Here is a 17,583-nt window from a genome sequence, read left to right as displayed (position 1 = left end):
ACAGCTTACAGGCAGGAGGTGAAAGACCCAAACTGTGGGAATTAGAGCAATGATGAGGCAGGGACATGGGGTCTTCTAACCAGAGATGGCAGGAAAGCAGGATGAGGGTGATTTCTCAGTGAGTTTACTCACCACTCCCTCTTCAGGACCAGGAGCTTTGCCACAGCTGCGAAGAATAGCTCCGGTCCTAGGTGCTGATTTGTTATTTTGCTTTTCTTACCAGGGCCTTTCTTGATAACTCTGATAGAAACCCAATAAAGTTAAGAACTTGTCCGTGGAATCTTTTTTTCCTGGAGAAAACAAGAGTTGTCCCAACTCTTATAGCCAATCTCCTATATCCATTGGGAGAAGGTTAAAGTGAAGGTTTCTGGAGAGGTCTCTGAGTAGCTTTAAATCTTACGGCTGTCTCTCCGGGACCAAGGGGCATAATCATTAACAGAGGCCAATTGGTGTTTCTGTTTCCTGTTAATGGATAGTTTCCTTCTTCACCATTGAAAAGCTCAAAGTTTTCAAGAGCTTGCCTGCCCCAGGGGTCACAAACTTGGAGTGGGGCTGAGGATGACCCGCAGCTATTTTGTTTCAGAACAGTCATGTAGAAGTTGGAAACCTTTCACTTTAGCCATATAAATATCCAGCCATTCTTCAGAAACTCTGGCAGCCCGAGTGCTCATTTCCCACATGGAAACAATTGGCTAGAACTGAGTAGGTGCTGTGCACTGAAGGCAAAGCCACGGCTCTTCAGTTCCCCCCAAATCCCAGTCTCCTGACCTGCACTACTGCACCCATTAAAGCCACCTGCCCCTGGGGACATTTAAATTATGGAATAAAGGGCAGAGGACATCTAACTCTGCTAAAACAGTATAGGTCTGATATCATCTCAACTCAAGATCTGCTCCTATGACACCCATTAAAGCCACCTGCCCTGGGGACATTTAAATGATGAAATAAAGGGCAGAGGATATCTAAATCTGTGAAAACAGATCCACCCCTCATTATCTTATAAAGCAGGAGCCTTATCATCGCACCAGAGTCAATTGCAAAAACTCCCCCATATTCAGTCACCGTAGTTAAAAAGGGTATTTCTTCAGTGCACTGGCTGTTCCCTCTGCCTTGAACACTTGCCTAGCATGTCCACGTGTCTAACTCTCTGACCTCCTTCAAGTTTTTGCAGTTGTCATCTGACCACCTTATTAAAAGTCAAAACCACCTCTCGCATGTCCTTTATCCTGTTCTCTTTTCCCCGATTTTCTACAACACTTACCACATTTTAACATGGTACGTAATTTTTCTTTTTAATGTGTATTTTTTACTATGTAGCTCCTCGTAAAATATCTAAGTTCTAAAAATCTAAGAGAGAAGACATAGTTGTTTTGTTTAGTGAAGAATCCCAACCAACTAGAATAGTGCCTGAAAAATGTGGGCACTTAATAATATTTGCTGAATGAATGAATGACCAGGATACAGGAATGGTGGTTGCCAACTCCAGGTTAATGTTATGGATTGAATTGTGGCCCCCAAAAATGTACGTTGAAGTCTTAAACCCCAGTATCTGACAATGTGACCTTATTTGGAAATAAGGTCATTGCAGAGGTCATGAAGTTAAAATGAGGTCCCTAAGGTGGGTCCTAATCCAATATGACTGGTGCCCCTATAAATAGGGGAAATTTGGACGCAAATACGCACACAGGGAAATCACCATGTGAAGATGAAGGGAGATATCGGGGTGATACAAGCCAAGGAGTGCCAAAGTTTGCCAAGAAACCGCCAGAATCTAGGCAAGAGGCATTGAACAGATTCTTCCTCACAGCCTTTAGAAAGAAACAACCATGCCTAGACCTTGATTTCAGATTTCTTCAGACTTTGAGACAATAAATTTCTGTTATGTTAAGCCACCCAGTTTAGGGTGCTTTGTTACAGCAGCCCTAGGAAACTAATACAGTTAGTCTCTAGATATTTGCGTAAGACTAAGTGAGACTTCATTAGATCTGGAGGTGCCTGTAAACGATAAAGCATTATACAAACAAGGTATAATCACTAAATAGTGAGGCCCTCAAGGGTTAACTGTCTGCCCCAGGGACTTGGTAGGACAGCCACTGAATTGTGCCTTACTTCTTTCTCTTCTCCATCCCACCCTCACCCCTCACCGTCAACACCACACAAAAACATCTGCTCTAAGCCATAGAGGGATTCCTAGCTTCTATTTCCCATGAAGGATTCAGCTGGGCAGCATTCAGCTCCTCTGGAAGATCCTTCTCCAAGCGTGAACTTGTCTTTGCATCTTATCATCTGCTTTCGGGAAGATTAGGAATCTCTCTGGTTCAGCTTTCTGTTTGAAGAGATTCTGTTCAGATAGATCACTCATCCTTAAGGTATCTCTCCTCACCCCAAGAGAATTGGGCAATGGGGCGATTGGTGTCCTTTCACAGGCACTGTGGTCATTCTGGCTCAGCAGGGTCAGTAATGACTTGGGAAGTGGGAGGCTCCTGACTTTTGGTGAGGATAGTGGTTCTGTGCCATTAGGGGTCTTCTGTGGGTTTTTGTGCTCGGCTAATGAGGTTCCTTCTACTAATGCCTAGAGTTTGGTAAGGTGATTTAGACTAACACCTGGGCCTAGACTAACATTTGGCTGCAGAATTGCTAATAGCCTAAAAGAACAGGTCACAGGCACCAGGAAGGTAAGGGTGACCTAGACTACAGACAGAAAACCAAGACAGAGTTGGAGACGAGGCTGGAAAGGATTTGACCCTGTGGAGGGGCAGCCATCAGAAGGAGCAAAGAAAGCAGAGTAAGATCCCAGGCCTGAAAGAATAGAGAAGCAAGAAAGAAGCCAATTCTTGTTCACTTGAGTAGGACACATGAAGGAAAGGACTTGGTGTCAAGGAACAAGCCAAGATCCTGGCGACAGAGCTGAGAGTCAAGGTCAGAGAGCTTCTGGCAGCCACACTGACATAGGGGTGAACTCACCAACTCTCACCTGAGGCTTTCAAATTACATTCAGTCCTAAACAGGATTCGTGGCAGAGCTAATCATTTATTAAACACATGCTAAGCACCTGATAAGTGCTATGATATGTGTGTTAAGACTTGTACTAGGCACTGTGAGGTATGGAAATGATGGTCCTTGTTCTCGAGGAGTTCACAGTTTGGTAGGGCAGAAATTAAAGATAAAACGATGACAACATAGCGTGTGAAGTACAATAATACAATCACATGACGGAAGAGGGGAATGTTGTACTGGTTAAGAGCTCAGGCTCTGGGTCCAACAGATCTAAGTTTAGATCCCGACTCTCCAGTTATCGATTGTGTGATCCTGGGCAAGTCAGTAAGCTTCTCCAAGCTTCAGTAGCCTTTCTTGTAAATGCAAAGAATAATAGTACTTACCTACTTTGTAAGATGCTTTCCAGCATCAAATTAGATCACACATGCCTGGTACCTAGTGAATTCCCAATAACACTGACCATTATTTATAATGAAAGTTATGATTATCTGGGCTGAGCTAATGTCAGAAAATGTTACCAAGAACTGGTGGCATCTGAGTCGAATTTTGAAACATAAAGAGAAGGTGGCTGGGTCTGGGATTAGGAGGATGCTAATGAATTGCATTTTTTTTTTTTTTAACTGTGCTTTGCCAGATTCCTCAAGCAATTTAAGATAGGATGATGAATTCCGTGCTAGTCATTTGAGTGTGAGATGCCTATGAACAACACAAGATATTTTCACCTCTTTATTCTGACCCTACTATAATCCCAAATCTTACATATTTGCCCCACTGATGATTGTAGCTCCATGAAATGAATGCAACTATTAATCTTTTTTTCTACTTGATTTTGAATACTAACAAAAAGAAATACAAAATAAAATTGCTAAAGCTAACATTGCACCCAGGAAACTTTATTTTGATGGAAATATTGACATTTAAGTCTTAACCCAGGAAAACTGGCCTTGATAAGACAAAAGAAGGGGGAAGAAGACAACAAAAGAAAACTTACTTTGGGTGAAATTGTAGTAGATAAAATTTGGTATGGACAAAAATAAAATAAGACTGATTAGTAAGTCAGTTCTTTGTTGTCAATGTAGAAAAGAATTAATTCAAATCAATTCAAAACAAAGGAATTTCAGTAAAATAAATGTCTAAATAAAGCTTAACTGCACTCAATATGCAATTAATGGAGAGATTAAAAGGCCATAGTCAAGTTTACTTCAAAAGATACCGTTTCGTTGAAAAGCCTTCCATATTGGTATAATACTGGTGAATGTGTTTGCCTTTGTAAACATAGAATAAAAATGCCTGTGGGACCAATATAGTGGGTAAAAATCTCCAGTGCTTGCCTGTGTCATCCAGGTGGATGGGTTGAGAAAGCAGTTGGAAATCTATGTCTGGAGCTTAAGAAGTCAGGATACAAATAAGGATTTTGAAGTCATGTGGTGACATAAGCATTCATGTTTTGTTTTGTTTTGCATCTTCCATAAAATAATGCATAGGAAGAACCTAGTTAATGCCGTTTGAATGTTAGATTCTCTCTGGTCAGCCCTACAAGCATTAGGGACAGAGGAAATGCACCTGTAGAGTCAATCATGTTAATTTAGCACTTACTGAATACGTACTTTACAAAAATGAACTCTCACTGCTTTGAGAATAGTCAGTGCAAAATGAGGTCCACCAAGACCCAGACATCTAGAGAGTAATCACACGTGCTACTAAGAAATATACTTCTTTCAGTTTATAAGATGCAATATTTTCATCTTTATGTTTCTTATTCACTGCACACTTTTTGTTCTTTTAAACGTTTTCTTTTTAAATTTGCTTCTGTAGATTTCCTCATTCTCCACTTTGCAAGGTCATGGAAGATCTAGAGGAAACATTATTTGAAGACTTTGAGAACTACTCCTATTCCCTGGAATATTACTCCCCAGAGCCTGATTTGGAGGAGAAGGTCCCCCTGGAAGCTGTCCACTGGATTTCCCTGGTGTTATACTGTTTGGTATTTGTTCTGGGTATTCCTGGAAATGCCATTGTCATTTGGTTCACGGGTTTCAAGTGGAAGAAGACAGTTACCACTCTCTGGTTCCTAAATCTAGCTGTTGCGGATTTCATTTTTCTCCTCTTCCTGCCCCTGCATATCTCCTATGTGGCCATGAATTTCCACTGGTCCTTTGGCCTCTGGTTGTGCAAGGCCAATTCCTTCATTGCCCAGTTGAACATGTTTGCCAGTGTTTTTTTCCTGATGGTTATCAGCCTGGACCGCTATATCCAATTGATCCATCCTGTCGTATCTCATCGGCACCGAATCCTAAGGAGCTCCCGGATAGTTATTATACTTGTTTGGCTCTTGGCTTCTCTCCTGGGTGGTCCTGCCCTATACTTCCGGGACACTCTGGAGTTCAATAACCACACTGTTTGCTATAACAATTTCCATAAGCATGACCGTGACCTCGCATTGATGAGGCACCATGTTCTGACCTGGGTGAAATTTATTTTTGGGTATCTCTTCCCTTTACTAACAATGAGCATTTGCTATTTGTGTCTCATCTTCAAGGTGAAGAAGCGAAGCATCCTGGTCTCCAGTAAGTATTCTTGGACCATCCTGGCTGTAGTCATGGCCTTTTTGATTTGCTGGACTCCTTATCACCTGTTTAGCATTTGGGAGCTCACGATTCACCACAGTAGCCATTTCAACCAGGTACTGGAGGCCGGAATCCCCCTCTCTACTGCCTTAGCATTCCTCAATAGTTGCTTGAACCCCATCCTTTATGTCCTAATTAGTAAGAAGTTCCAGGCACGCTTTCAGGCCTCGGTTGCTGAGATACTTAAGTACACATTGTGGGAAGTCAGCTGTTCTGGCACGGTGAGTGAACAGCTCAGGAACTCTGAAACCAAGAACCCGTGTCTCCTGGAAACAGCCCAGTGAATTACTACTTGTCCACAAATCAGTATAAGGCTTTTGTGTGGGTCCCCTGACAGATGCTTTCAAATTATTGGTTCCAAGATACAGAGCTGACCATATCTTTTTGTTGTTGTTTTTGGTCAGTTTTATTGGCATCACATTTTTGTGTGGATGTAAAAGTTAGGAAAGATCTTCATTTTTCCCCCCGGCAACTTAAATTGTGTCATTCTTGCTAGTTACACCATAGTGAATTAATCACCGCTATTGAGGCAATATCATTTATATTTTAAAAATTGTAATAACTTTTTAAAGTCCTAAATCTTTATATTAAATATATGATTCACTCCTTTCAAAAAATGGTAAAATGTTTGCGTAAGCTCACTTTAATTTTGCACAAGTCACCTGTTAGACAAAGTCTAAAATGCAACACGTGCACTTCATTTCTTTATTTCATGTAATCTTTGTATATACATTTACGAATTAAACTAATAGTTGCTTGTAGTAGTTTAAAACATTGTTCCGGTGGTTTTTAATACTTAGTAACCTGCCCCAAAATCTAGTTGCTTAAAACCATTTATTACTATTATAGCTCATAATTCAGAGAGTCAGGAATTCAAACAAGGCACAGAAGGGAGATTCCTCTCTCTGCTTCACAATATCTAGAGTCTCAGTGGACTGGGATGACCCAAACGGCTGAGGTTTCCAACAGCTGATGGCTGGCTGACCACTCCCTTCCCTTCCCTCCTTTCTTCTCCCTACCCCGCCCCTCCCCTTCCTTCTTCTCTCCTCTGTTCCCTTCCCCCCACTCCCCTCTTGTCCTTTCTTCTCCTCCCTTCTTTTCTCCTTTCTTCATATATCTGTTGCAACGTGTCGTCTTAGGGTAGTGAGACTTCTTATAGGGCAATTTAGGGCTCTAAGGGACCAAGGTGGACATTTCTAGTCCTCTTAAAAACTATGCACAACACTGACTCAGTATCACTTCTATTGTAGTCTGTTGGTCAAAGCCGTCACAGGCCAGTTCAGATTCAAGAGGAGAGGGCATAGACCCTCCCTCTCAATGGGGATATGCTCTCATCTTTATTCCTTCATGATATCAAGTGAAATATGAAAGTTTTTGGAAAATTCTGGGCATGTGCAAATATGTATAAGATCGCTATAAATATAAACACTGACATTCAGGTAGTAGTAGTAGATAGGCCAGCCCAATTTCAGAATGATTTCAGGAAAAGAAAGCATGTATGACATATTAATGTATTTCCACCTTTTATTCCTATAACTATATATAGACACCAGAATAAGGCCAAATAAAGCCTACCTTTAAGTCAAGGCAAATGTGTTGCATTTTAGACTGTAATGATATTTTGACCTCTATTCATTTATCCCTTTAGCAAATCGATGAGTATCTAAGAGGCATTCCGAATCAAGGTAGATAGATACTGTGAGGGATGCCAAAATGCATCCCTCTACTTACAGTTTAGAAAACGAGGTTAAACTTGCATCAAAACAATCCTAAAACAAGGCAGACAGTAATAAGTGCCGTAAGAGGCAAGAGAAGTGTCGATTGTTCAGAGAGGAACAAGATGGCATCCACTGTCGAAGAGAAGGAACACTGGAAATCTATGTCCTTGTCTTTGGGGTTCCCTAGAGTTCCTGTCCCTATCCCTTGTCTCTGCTGACATCTCCAGCTTTTGTGACTACGAACTGCTACTCGCGGTAATTTTAAAAACATTTAATTTTTCATAATTTCTCAATTTTATTTTGAAAGTTGTGAGGGGTAATGTGTTATTTCTTGAACTAGTACCCTTTTTTAGTTCATCTCTTCGTTCATCTCAATAAATACCAGATCATTTATTGCCTATGTCCTTTCCTGTTAACCCCCTCAAACAATCAAATCTGGTTTTGGCAATTATTCCAAAACAATGGATGGCACGGCTAAGCATATCCCGAGTTCTTCGATTCCCAGGTTTCTGCCATATCCAGTGTGGGTTAAGGGAAGGCAGGGTGAGGAAGGCTCATTGTGAGTGCTTGGCCCTTTGTGCAGCCTTTCACCTTGCCCCCTCCACCACCAGATTTTCAGATATTTTACTCTGAGTTCCCATTGACCCTTGAGGAAAGGCCCTGGGTTTCCAGAATCAGGAGAAAAGCTGAAGGATCCAAGAAAGAAGAGAACTTCATAGGCTTACCTTAGTTTGAGCAAATGGAGACTCTCAAGACTCTGGGAGAAAGAGGAAAGCTGAGGAGCAGGAAGGAGATTAAACAGCCAAGGGCAGAAGGAAATGAAAGGAGCAGGTGGTATTCTGGAAGTTACATTTCTGGGTGGTGCTTCCTAACCTTGTGAGTTGAGAATCCATGCAGAGCCATTTATCCCATTAGGCTCAGTGGGCACAGTATCTAGGGCCTGTGAGCTTTCCAAGGGCCCATAAAAATATTTGAGATCTCAAAAAATATTATTGACTCTAGAATACAAAAAGGAAACTTGAAAAGTCAAAATGAATAAGTACTTAATTACATGTCTATAAAATATATGCTTTTATGTCGATTAGTCAAGTGAAGTACTTAATAATTATATAGAAACGTATTTAATATGGGCTTTCACTATGTTCCTATGTTTGATATGAGGCGTGGATCTTCCAAAAAGAAAAATGCTTTGAGGAATGTCTGCAAAGGTCTTAGAGGAACTTTGAATTCATTTGAGAATCTAAGGAAAGTCATGGGTCCTTTCTACAGAAAAATGCTTTTACATAAAATATCAGGGAGTCCTTAGACCCCCAGGCTAAGAACTCCAGTTTTAGTGGCTTTTAAAATAGCTGATAGTGGGGATGTGACAGGAATCCACTAGTAGATAGTAGTAGCAACCAGTAGAGGCACCTCCCAGCAGAAACGAGTTAATTTTTTATTCTCGGTTTGAGGGAAGATCCAAGCAGTAAAATAGGACACACACTTGAACCCAGGATTGGGGACTCCAAGCCTCCTCCCCTGGCAGTTGGAATCTGGGTAGTGGGGCTCTCCAGGGGTCTAATGACCAAAAGCAGGATGAATGACTGAAAAGAGGGGCTGGAGGCAGGACAGGCAGTATAGCAATTTGGGGAGGAAGCGAGGGGGCTCAGTTCCTAGTTGGCAGGAAAGAATCCTAGGATGCTCAGGGAGGAGGGCATCAACCTTGTGAGACTGACTTGCCTCTTTCTCAATGAAAAGAAGCTCTTAGGACTAGGACCCAGGGCCTCTGGAGGCGGGATACCTGGATTTAAATTATGACTCCAACACATCATAGTTCTGTGACCTTGGCTAAATTAATTCAAATGTCAAGACCTCAGTTTTCCCCATCTGCAAAATGGGGATAATCTACAATAGTAGCACCTGCCACATGGGGCTCTTGTGAAAATTAAACAAGTTGATGCAGGTATTCATAGGGTTTTACCTAAGGCACTTAAAAAAGCAGTGCTTAGCCCTACACATAATACCTGATCAAAATTAGCTGGTGTTATACTTAATGAAACTCCTGGCATGTTCTGACATAGCAACTGCTTAGTGAATGTTAGAGCCCTTCCTCCTCAAATGAACATAAAAATTTCATAGGAAGCATAAGGGAACTACACAGAATTTAAAGCAAGATAGTTTATAAGTGCTATAAGAGTGTTATGTGCTGGGAGGCTGCAAGGGACAGGAAGGAGTAGAATAAAAGACTTCCTGAAAGAGGTGTTTGAAGTGCATCTTGAAGAAAGACTACAACTTTAACAAAGTGCAGGCGAGAAAAGAGGCTGCTTTAGGTAGATGGTGCAACAAGAGCGAATGAACAGAGGTTGGAAAACATGGGCTGTGCACAGAAAAGAGAATAATCCCATTTTTTAAGGACAAAGTGAGGACAGAAGATTCAGTGTGTGCCAGGCTTGAAGAGTTATCCATAGTTCTTCACTATTCTTCCATACGGATGGTAGTTCTTTAGACGATGAGTATTCAGAAGTCTATGGATACTTTCCTTTGATTTTACTTTCCTGAAAGCTCTTCAGGCCAATGACATTCCAAACGACACTCTCATTTGGCACATTTCCTGAACACAACTATTATCATCATACAGAGAGTATGTCATGAATGAATGTCTGCTTCTCAGTCTCAAATTTCCATTTTAAGTTTACCCTTATGTGATATTATCTGCTCACTCTTCCTAACTGAAGCTATGAAGCGAGGGTTACCCTGATGTAATAGGACTGTCTAAATTCAGGGATGAAGAACTTTTCCCATTCTATTACCAACACATCATCTGGCCCACGAACCCCTGGGTTTGAGTTCCTCCTATCTCACTAGGTGAATACTCGGGCATGTCATCTTTCAGGGTTGCCTTATCTATAAATGGTGATAACAGTGTCTGCCTTATCTCCTAGACTTACAGTGGAGTTTAAATTAGACAATGTATGTGAGGTATGTATTTTTTTTATTTACTTTTTTATCCTAAGGGCAATAATTGCCATTACCAAATTATATTTGTTTGGAAAAAGAAAATTATACATATGTTCCAAAACACTAATACAACTTTTTGTATTTTTGTCTTTGTTTATAAGCTTATCTTTTGATAGTAATAGTCAATGAAAACATCAAGCATTGTTCAATGTTGCTCGTTTCCATTATTTTTTTCAGTGATTATATTAAGCTTATAAAATATTCATTGAGTATATATACCATAATTTAGTCATTCCCATTTATGTTAGGATTATAAATCCTTTTATTTACCTGCTTCCAACCACACTGTCTCCAGATCAGAGCTCTGCCTTTATCTCTGGCTTGGAAACCATCAAGGTTCCACACTGCCCTCACAGAACAAGCCAGCCTATTAAATTCACCCTGGCCCCATCCTACCGAATCACAGATACTGCAGAATCCAGCCAAACTGGTTGAATTGCCTCCCAAATATCTATTCTCATTCTTGCCTTTATCATTCTGCCTTTAACACCGTCCTGGAACATTCTCTCTCTGGAACATTTTTTTTTTTTAACAAACTGACCAAGGTCCATCCAGCTTAAGCCCCGATTTCTCTCAAAAATGTTTCTTCAATTCTAGCCTTCCCGACCCGCTGAACATTTGGATCGCTTGCTCAATCACAAAATGACTCATACTTCACAGTTTTGTGTGTTTGAACCACCTCCCTATAGTAATTTTCATAACTATTTTTATAGCATCTAACATAGTGATACAAAATGAATCATTTTGAATTCCCTCACTGTGCTCTGCCCTTTGCTGGGGATGCTGAATATGAAAAATAAAACAAGGTTTCAGTGATTATAATCACTTAGGGGGCTTGCAAAAAGAGGTGGCCTCTGAATTTGTTTTCCACTCCAAAGCCAGAAACGGGGGAAAAAAATGTCTTTCTCTATGTATACCTATGCCTTCCTAGTCTGCTGGCTCAAAAGCAGTTCATTGAGTATACTGGCTCACACGCAGATATGAGTACTGCTCATAATAGCAAAAAATTGAAAGCAACCTAAAAATCCAATAGCCTGGTTAAATAAGATATGAGACAATGGGTTATGTAACTGCTAAAAGAGAAAGCTTTTTTATGTACTGATATGGAACATCTAAAATATAGATCATCTTCAAGATATCCAAGTTTATTTCTATGAACAAAATGCAAGGTGCTCAGTTTGTGTTGCATGCTGCACTTAGTCTGTGCACATGCTTAGACTAGCTCTGAAAAGACCTAAGAATCTGATGATATTGGTTGCTTTTATGGAGGTGAACGGGAGGCCTAGGGGACAGGGGATTTCGCTGTATAACCTCTTGAATTTTGAACTATGTTAATGTAATATCTATTTTTTAAAATATAAAATTAAGATACCATTAAATATATCGTTTATTCAAGGACGTGGAGTCAAGATTTTTAAAGTTATGTTTCATCATTTATCTTTTTAAGATTTACAAGACAGTTGTGGTTTGAACTGACTATTCCAATATTTCAACTCTTTAACTAAATTTTTAATAATTACTTTGTCATTAATATTTAATATTTAACATTTTGGTCAAACGATTTAGTACGCAGTCACTTTAACATGTCAATGATTGTGAATTATTTTGGGCTACTATTCACACTAGTTTTTTCCTTAGCAGCATTTCCAGAATCCACAGGCTCTCTGGTTCTCCAGAAAATGAAGTGCTGCCCTCTGCTGGCTTTTATGATGACAACCTGAAAATTTCTCCAGTGATTTTTCCAATGGGGTCTGTGGGACTGAATTGCTTAGCGAGGATGATTTTATTCATCAATACATACATACCCGATTGAATAATTTTTCTTTAGAATTTAAACAATATCCCACATTCAAGGTAGTCACATATAAAGAAAATCAGATTGAGAGAGAGAAAAAAGAACTGTCTGGTTCTGCTAGGAAAATTTTGACCTTAAATCATTTAACCTCTGGTCTAGAGACTACAAAATGAGAACTTTAGAGGTCAACAATTTCCAAGCTTTTATAAAAACTGTTTAAAAAAATCAAATGTTACATGTATATCTCAAATTAATATGCAACTGTTAACAGGACTTATCATTTAACATACTGCCTTCACCTGAGTACATTTACCTGTAGCACTACCTCAGTATTGAAATCCTACTGTTCTCCTACCGCGATATGTTCAATCAGATTTCCTAAAGCGTACAATGTCTCACCTACGTCCACCCACCTCTACACCCAAGTTAGGCTTGTGAACCACACAGCCTGGGAATCAATTACCTATGTAATCTTCCTTTCAGGACATAATGCTACTCAAAACACATTCCTAATGTTTTCCCTTAACAGCCTACATACAATAGGCATTATTTTAACATTTGCAGACTTTAATTCCTTTTATCTCCAAATATTTGGTTTATCCAGCAAATACTGTAATTGATATTATTCAGTATGTGCTTGGCACTGTATCCTAAGCACTGTATTGACTCGTTTTGTTTTTTTTCATGAAATCTAGAGAAGTGAAAGGGTCCAGAATATGCTATTATGGCATACAAATTATTTTGAGCAGAGGCATTTGAGTTCCAGAATTTTCTTACCTGCCTAAAAGCAGGTAAACTCCTAAAGGAACTCAAAATAACTCAATTGCCATAAATCCCCTCCCCAGAAGCAGAGGTTGACTCTTAATCTTTTATCACTGGAAATTAAGTCTCCACATCACCCACACCTAAATAGACATTATCACAAAAGTATTATCACCTATCATTTCTCCTACAGGACCATTCATTATCTTTCCAAAAAGCCATTTCGTTTTCCTCTAAGTGCCCTGTTGTCCTCCCCTTCCACTAAGGTAGTATGTACTCCCCAAAATCTAACCTCATCTTTGTCACATTTTTCTGTGAACTCTCCTACATAAATGATTAAATGTGACTTTTCTTTTGCTAAGCTCTTGTCAATTTAATTTGCACTCCCCAAGTACAGAATCTAAGAGGGTAGAGGAAAAGTTTTCCTCAGCAACAGTTTTCCTCAGCAACAGACATAAATGGAAAACTATAGACTGGGAAAATAAAATATAGAAAAAGCACAAGAAACAGGTTATCTTTTTACAGAGAGGAATTCAAGTTAAAAGTTAACTCAAAATACTTGATTTATAAGTATATGTAAGTATTCACAGATTATGGGAAACAGGTTATTTCTCCCTTCCCTACACAGAGGCACAATGCTGGCAAGAAAACCTTCAGCCTTTAAGACAATTGCAGTGACAAGCTCACTCCCAGGACAGCTGGACACTGAAATGGAATGGGATGAATCTCTGCAAAGGTAAATACAGAGGGTGCCAAAAAGAATGTACACATTTTAAGGAAATAACTATAAAAGTTGTAATACTCAATATATACCAGTAACAAAAGATGAATACAAGTCACATTTGACTTCTACAATTACAAGAGGTGCTCAAAGTGGTACTTTAAGGTACTCATGACTCTTTACAGTACTCCAACATTCCCATTGAAGAAAATCAGCTCCCTGTTACTTCCTTGCAAAGCCCAAGGTCTGAACCATTATAAACCTGTAGGGCTAATTTCTTCACCCAAAATCTTCCCAACTTTAGCTCCTTGATTTAAATACAGGACAAATATGAAAATTTGACATATTGTGGTAAAAGTGGTATCACCATACATTCCTGAGGAATACATACAAGAATTATACCAAAGTCCATTTCTATTAGTTTATAAAATCTATTTGAGATCTATAGTTTTTAAGTTTTCCCTTTTTTTTTGGCTAAACGTGTAACTAAGAATGCTGACCCAAATTTATATTACGAATTACATATTCACCGAATTTCTCAAAATTGAAGGAATATAGTTGACCCTTGAACATAGGTTTCAACTGTGTGGGTCCACTTATACGCAGGTTTTAAAAAATGTATAGCTGGCCCTCTGTATCCCCAGGTTTTGCATCTGTGGATGTAGAGGGCTCAATGCACGCATTGTTTCATGCCATTTTATGTAAGGAACTTGAGCATCCATGGAGTCCTGGGACCAATCTCCTGTGGATACCTAGGGACTTGTTTCTGGGAAATCAGTAAGTGTGGATTTCTGACTACGTGGGAGGGTTGAGCCCCCTACCCCCCATGTTGTTCAAGGGCCAGCTATACTACCCTCCTATTAAAAGACTGAAGAGCCAAGAGTTGTCATTCAAGTTTTTATTTAAGGGTAATGATCCGTGATGGATTTTAGATCTTGTTGAAAGCAGCCACGTCCATGGACTGCACATAGTCCTCAAAAGCAGTGATCTGCTCCTCCAGCATGTCTGTTCCAACTTTATCGTCTTCTACTACACACTGTATTTGAAGTTTTTTAATTCCATACCCCACAGGAACTAGTTTAGCTGAAAAGAACATTAACAAAAATCTTAGTTAGAAAAGTCCTATTGATTGGCGAAGGTTGAAACTATGCAAATTCCAGATGCCAATTTCAAGAAAAGCAAAGACTGAACTCACAAGAGCCCCAGACCAAGCCGTCTGCTTGAATGCTCCTGACGCACTCCTCTAATTTTGCCATATCTGTCTCGTCATCCCAAGGTTTGACATCTAATAAGATGGAAGACTTGGCAACAAGTGCAGGTTCTAAAAAAGTACAAGTAACAGCATTATTCAAATACTCAAAATTAATTTGTTTCAAAATGGATTATCTCCTTAGCCACACAAAACTATAGGATACATCTTGTTTGTCACACACATGCCCACTTTCTGTTTTGCTAAGAAAGAGGTGTTTAGTGGTGTAACAGTTTCTTTCCCACAGAGGAATGCCACAACTGCCACCATTAAAAACAGCTGCAGACCAGTAGCTGTGGAAGTTTTAAGAACAACTTCTATAGGTTTTGAAATCCTGACCTAGTCAGAGAACGTGAGAAGTCACTTTGGGGATCATTCTTTGAAAAAGATTACTCACATTATGAAATGAAAATAAACACAAATCATAAACTGACTTACTTTTGGCTTTCTTTGACTCATACTGTGCAAGGCGCTCTTCTCTTAGCTTCTTCGCTTCTTCACTTTCCTATAAAGAAACAATTTAATACATTTCACAAAGCTGGTTGCTCCTCAGCTTCAAGATCATGGGGTCATCACAACAAAGACCAGCTTTATCAGAAAAAAGCAAATCCATCACGAGCTCAGCCGAAAGATGGTGATTTGATTTTACTCATCATGTAACCAGTGAGAATTTTTAAAGGTAGGAAATAAAATGAAGCCAGGATTCAAATCCAGGTAATCTGACTCTAGTTGGTGCGTAAGCACAATACACTTATTACATACCTCCTCATCATCAGATCCAAAGAGATCAATGTCATCATCATCTTTATTATCTGTAGCTCCACTTCCTGTGGTGTCTTCCACATTAGCGGGACCATACTTGCCCAAAGCTTTCTTCACTCCAGGCAGGCTTGAAAGAAAGTTTAAATTTAACTATTAGGCGGGTACAGTGTCCTTTTTTAGAAAATGTGAGAACTTATTTTCATTACTATCAATAGACCCCCTTTAACACTCCCAGATAAGCACTTTTACGTTTTCACTCCTCACCCCAGAAATAGTAGTAGTATGTGACATTGTATTCAATACTCACTATGATTTACTCTTTCAGAATGAATATTTGAGATCTCATTAAGTATGCTCAATTCCATTCTTAGTGAATTGGAGTCCACTCCCCAAACTTCCACCCTTGTTGGTAGTTTCAGAAGAATGGCCAAGAACTGAATGAATGAGCCACCCTCTCACCCCAGAGGTGGGCCCCCCAGGTCAGGAACAGGCACATTGGCAGGGCAGTGTGGGGAAAGGTTGAATTGCTGTTGTCCATGTTCTACCTGTTCTGTGAAAAAATGGAGGACTTCAGTCTCTTGGCCTTCTAAAGTCAGACAGAAATTTATCTCACAATATCCCAACAAAGCTAATGCTGCCTGGGTCTACTTCTGTCATGTGAAAGCCCTGACTTAAAGCTTAGAAAGCAGTCTATTCTTCAGATAACTACAAAGGTAGTTTTACCTGGCCTTTTCCTTTTCAAAAGACTTGATGTGATTATACCAACGCAGGGCATGATATAAGTTGGCAGGTGGTGGGCCGGAGACTGCTTCAAATACTGCCACGTCTGCTTGTGATGGCACATACCTGCAATTGATACCAAAAAAAAAAAAAAAAAAAAAAAAAGCACACGCGCCTTTAAAAGCCACAAACACCATCAAATAAGTAACAAAAGCTACATCTGTCAAATTACTTAGTGAGATCTCACCCATTTGTTACCGGGCTACCTAGGCTGCTTTAGTTTTGTTTTAAGGTCAGACACCATCTGTTCTACCTGAGAAATGCCTGTTACTTAGTAGACCTCAAAGATTGCAATCTCTAACGTAGATACACAGGATTACATTCATTAACTGAGTAAAGACCAGGAAAAACCTGGTTCAAGGAAGTAATGAAGAAGAAGGCACATTTTTGATCCTTTTTTCTTCGCAGCCCCCTCCACTAGGAGGGGCCTGGAGCCCGGCTTCCTCTCCTCCAGCGGCGGCGGAGGCCGCGCCACGTGCTATCGGCGGCACCCCGCCGACCCCAGCCCGAGACTGCGCGCTCACCCCTCGATGTAGCTCTTGTCCGCCAGGTAGTCGTTGAGCACCTGGAGTCCGGCAGGGCTTTTCAGGTCTCCGAAACCCATGACGTCGGCTGACCCTGAAGCTGGGCGGCAGCGGGTGAAAAAGAAGCTCAAGCGGTAGGCGCCGAGCACTGAGGGGAAAAAAAAGGCCGCAAAACGCCGCGAAATTCCTTATATAGAGACGGAGGCGTTTCCCTCCGTCGCACCCGGCCGAAGGTTAAAGGTCAAAGTACGTCGATCTCATACCTCACCATAAAAATCGGGTCTCTGAATTAAACGGCCCACAAATTATCCCTAGGCTTTTCTTTGTGTTTGAAAAAAACAATAATAAAAGGGGCATTTCTTATAGAAGTACCTCCACGGCTTCCGAAAATTACAGGAACCGCCCCTTGAAGGTCCGGAGATGACCGAAGTAGATCGGCCGTAGCCTCCCGGCCACTTCCGGCGGAACTGCTGGTCCGGATCGTCCCTTCTCCGCGAGTCTCCTCCTCCTCCCGGCTGCTACGCCCTCAGCCCCGCCTTCTGTCGAACTGACGGAAATTGCCGAACTCAATCTGGGAGGGAAATTGTCGAATCCGAGGTTGCTAGTCCCTCCTGGCTTTCCGTTTACCAGGCCGGGGTGACGGAGTGAGCC

At 40.5% G+C, this 17,583-nt stretch overlaps 2 protein-coding genes and 2 non-coding genes across 16 annotated transcripts in view; 1 reads left to right on the top strand and 3 right to left on the bottom strand.

Annotated features, from left to right (window-relative positions):
* The window catches only part of CMKLR2 (chemerin chemokine-like receptor 2), a 46,091-nt gene extending 34,354 nt beyond the window's left edge, over nucleotides 1-11,737 (top strand). For all 13 annotated transcript variants that reach the window (XM_074340925.2, XM_088794559.1, XM_019727079.3 and 10 more), the window contains one exon: nucleotides 4,813-11,737. In XM_074340925.2, coding sequence (XP_074197026.1) covers nucleotides 4,841-5,908 — 1,068 coding nt within the window. In that variant the 5' untranslated portion in view covers nucleotides 4,813-4,840 and the 3' untranslated portion in view covers nucleotides 5,909-11,737. The remainder of the gene's footprint in view (nucleotides 1-4,812) is intronic.
* Nucleotides 11,738-14,500: 2,763 nt separating this feature from the next.
* Nucleotides 14,501-17,387, bottom strand: EEF1B2 (eukaryotic translation elongation factor 1 beta 2). Its single transcript, XM_019726895.3, has 6 exons — nucleotides 16,933-17,387; nucleotides 16,352-16,474; nucleotides 15,629-15,755; nucleotides 15,305-15,371; nucleotides 14,813-14,938; nucleotides 14,501-14,700 (listed from the first exon to the last, which is right to left on the bottom strand). The coding sequence occupies exons 1-6, from the start codon at nucleotides 17,010-17,012 to the stop codon at nucleotides 14,546-14,548; spliced, it is 678 nt and encodes a 225-aa protein (XP_019582454.1). The 5' UTR covers nucleotides 17,013-17,387; the 3' UTR covers nucleotides 14,501-14,545.
* On the bottom strand, nucleotides 15,034-15,167 carry LOC141568095 (small nucleolar RNA SNORA41). The gene has a single exon (XR_012491104.1). It is a non-coding gene; the product is annotated as a small nucleolar RNA SNORA41 (small nucleolar RNA).
* On the bottom strand, nucleotides 15,452-15,530 carry LOC141568082 (small nucleolar RNA SNORD51). The gene has a single exon (XR_012491089.1). It is a non-coding gene; the product is annotated as a small nucleolar RNA SNORD51 (small nucleolar RNA).
* Nucleotides 17,388-17,583: the final 196 nt, after the last annotated feature.

The sequence above is a fragment of the Rhinolophus sinicus genome, chromosome 17 (assembly GCF_057876585.1).
Source record: "Rhinolophus sinicus isolate RSI-liver-muscle chromosome 17, RSI-T2T, whole genome shotgun sequence".
Classification (NCBI taxonomy): domain Eukaryota; kingdom Metazoa; phylum Chordata; class Mammalia; order Chiroptera; family Rhinolophidae; genus Rhinolophus; species Rhinolophus sinicus.
Note: the sequence above shows the minus strand (reverse complement) of the source record. Positions and strands in the feature narration are given on the sequence as shown.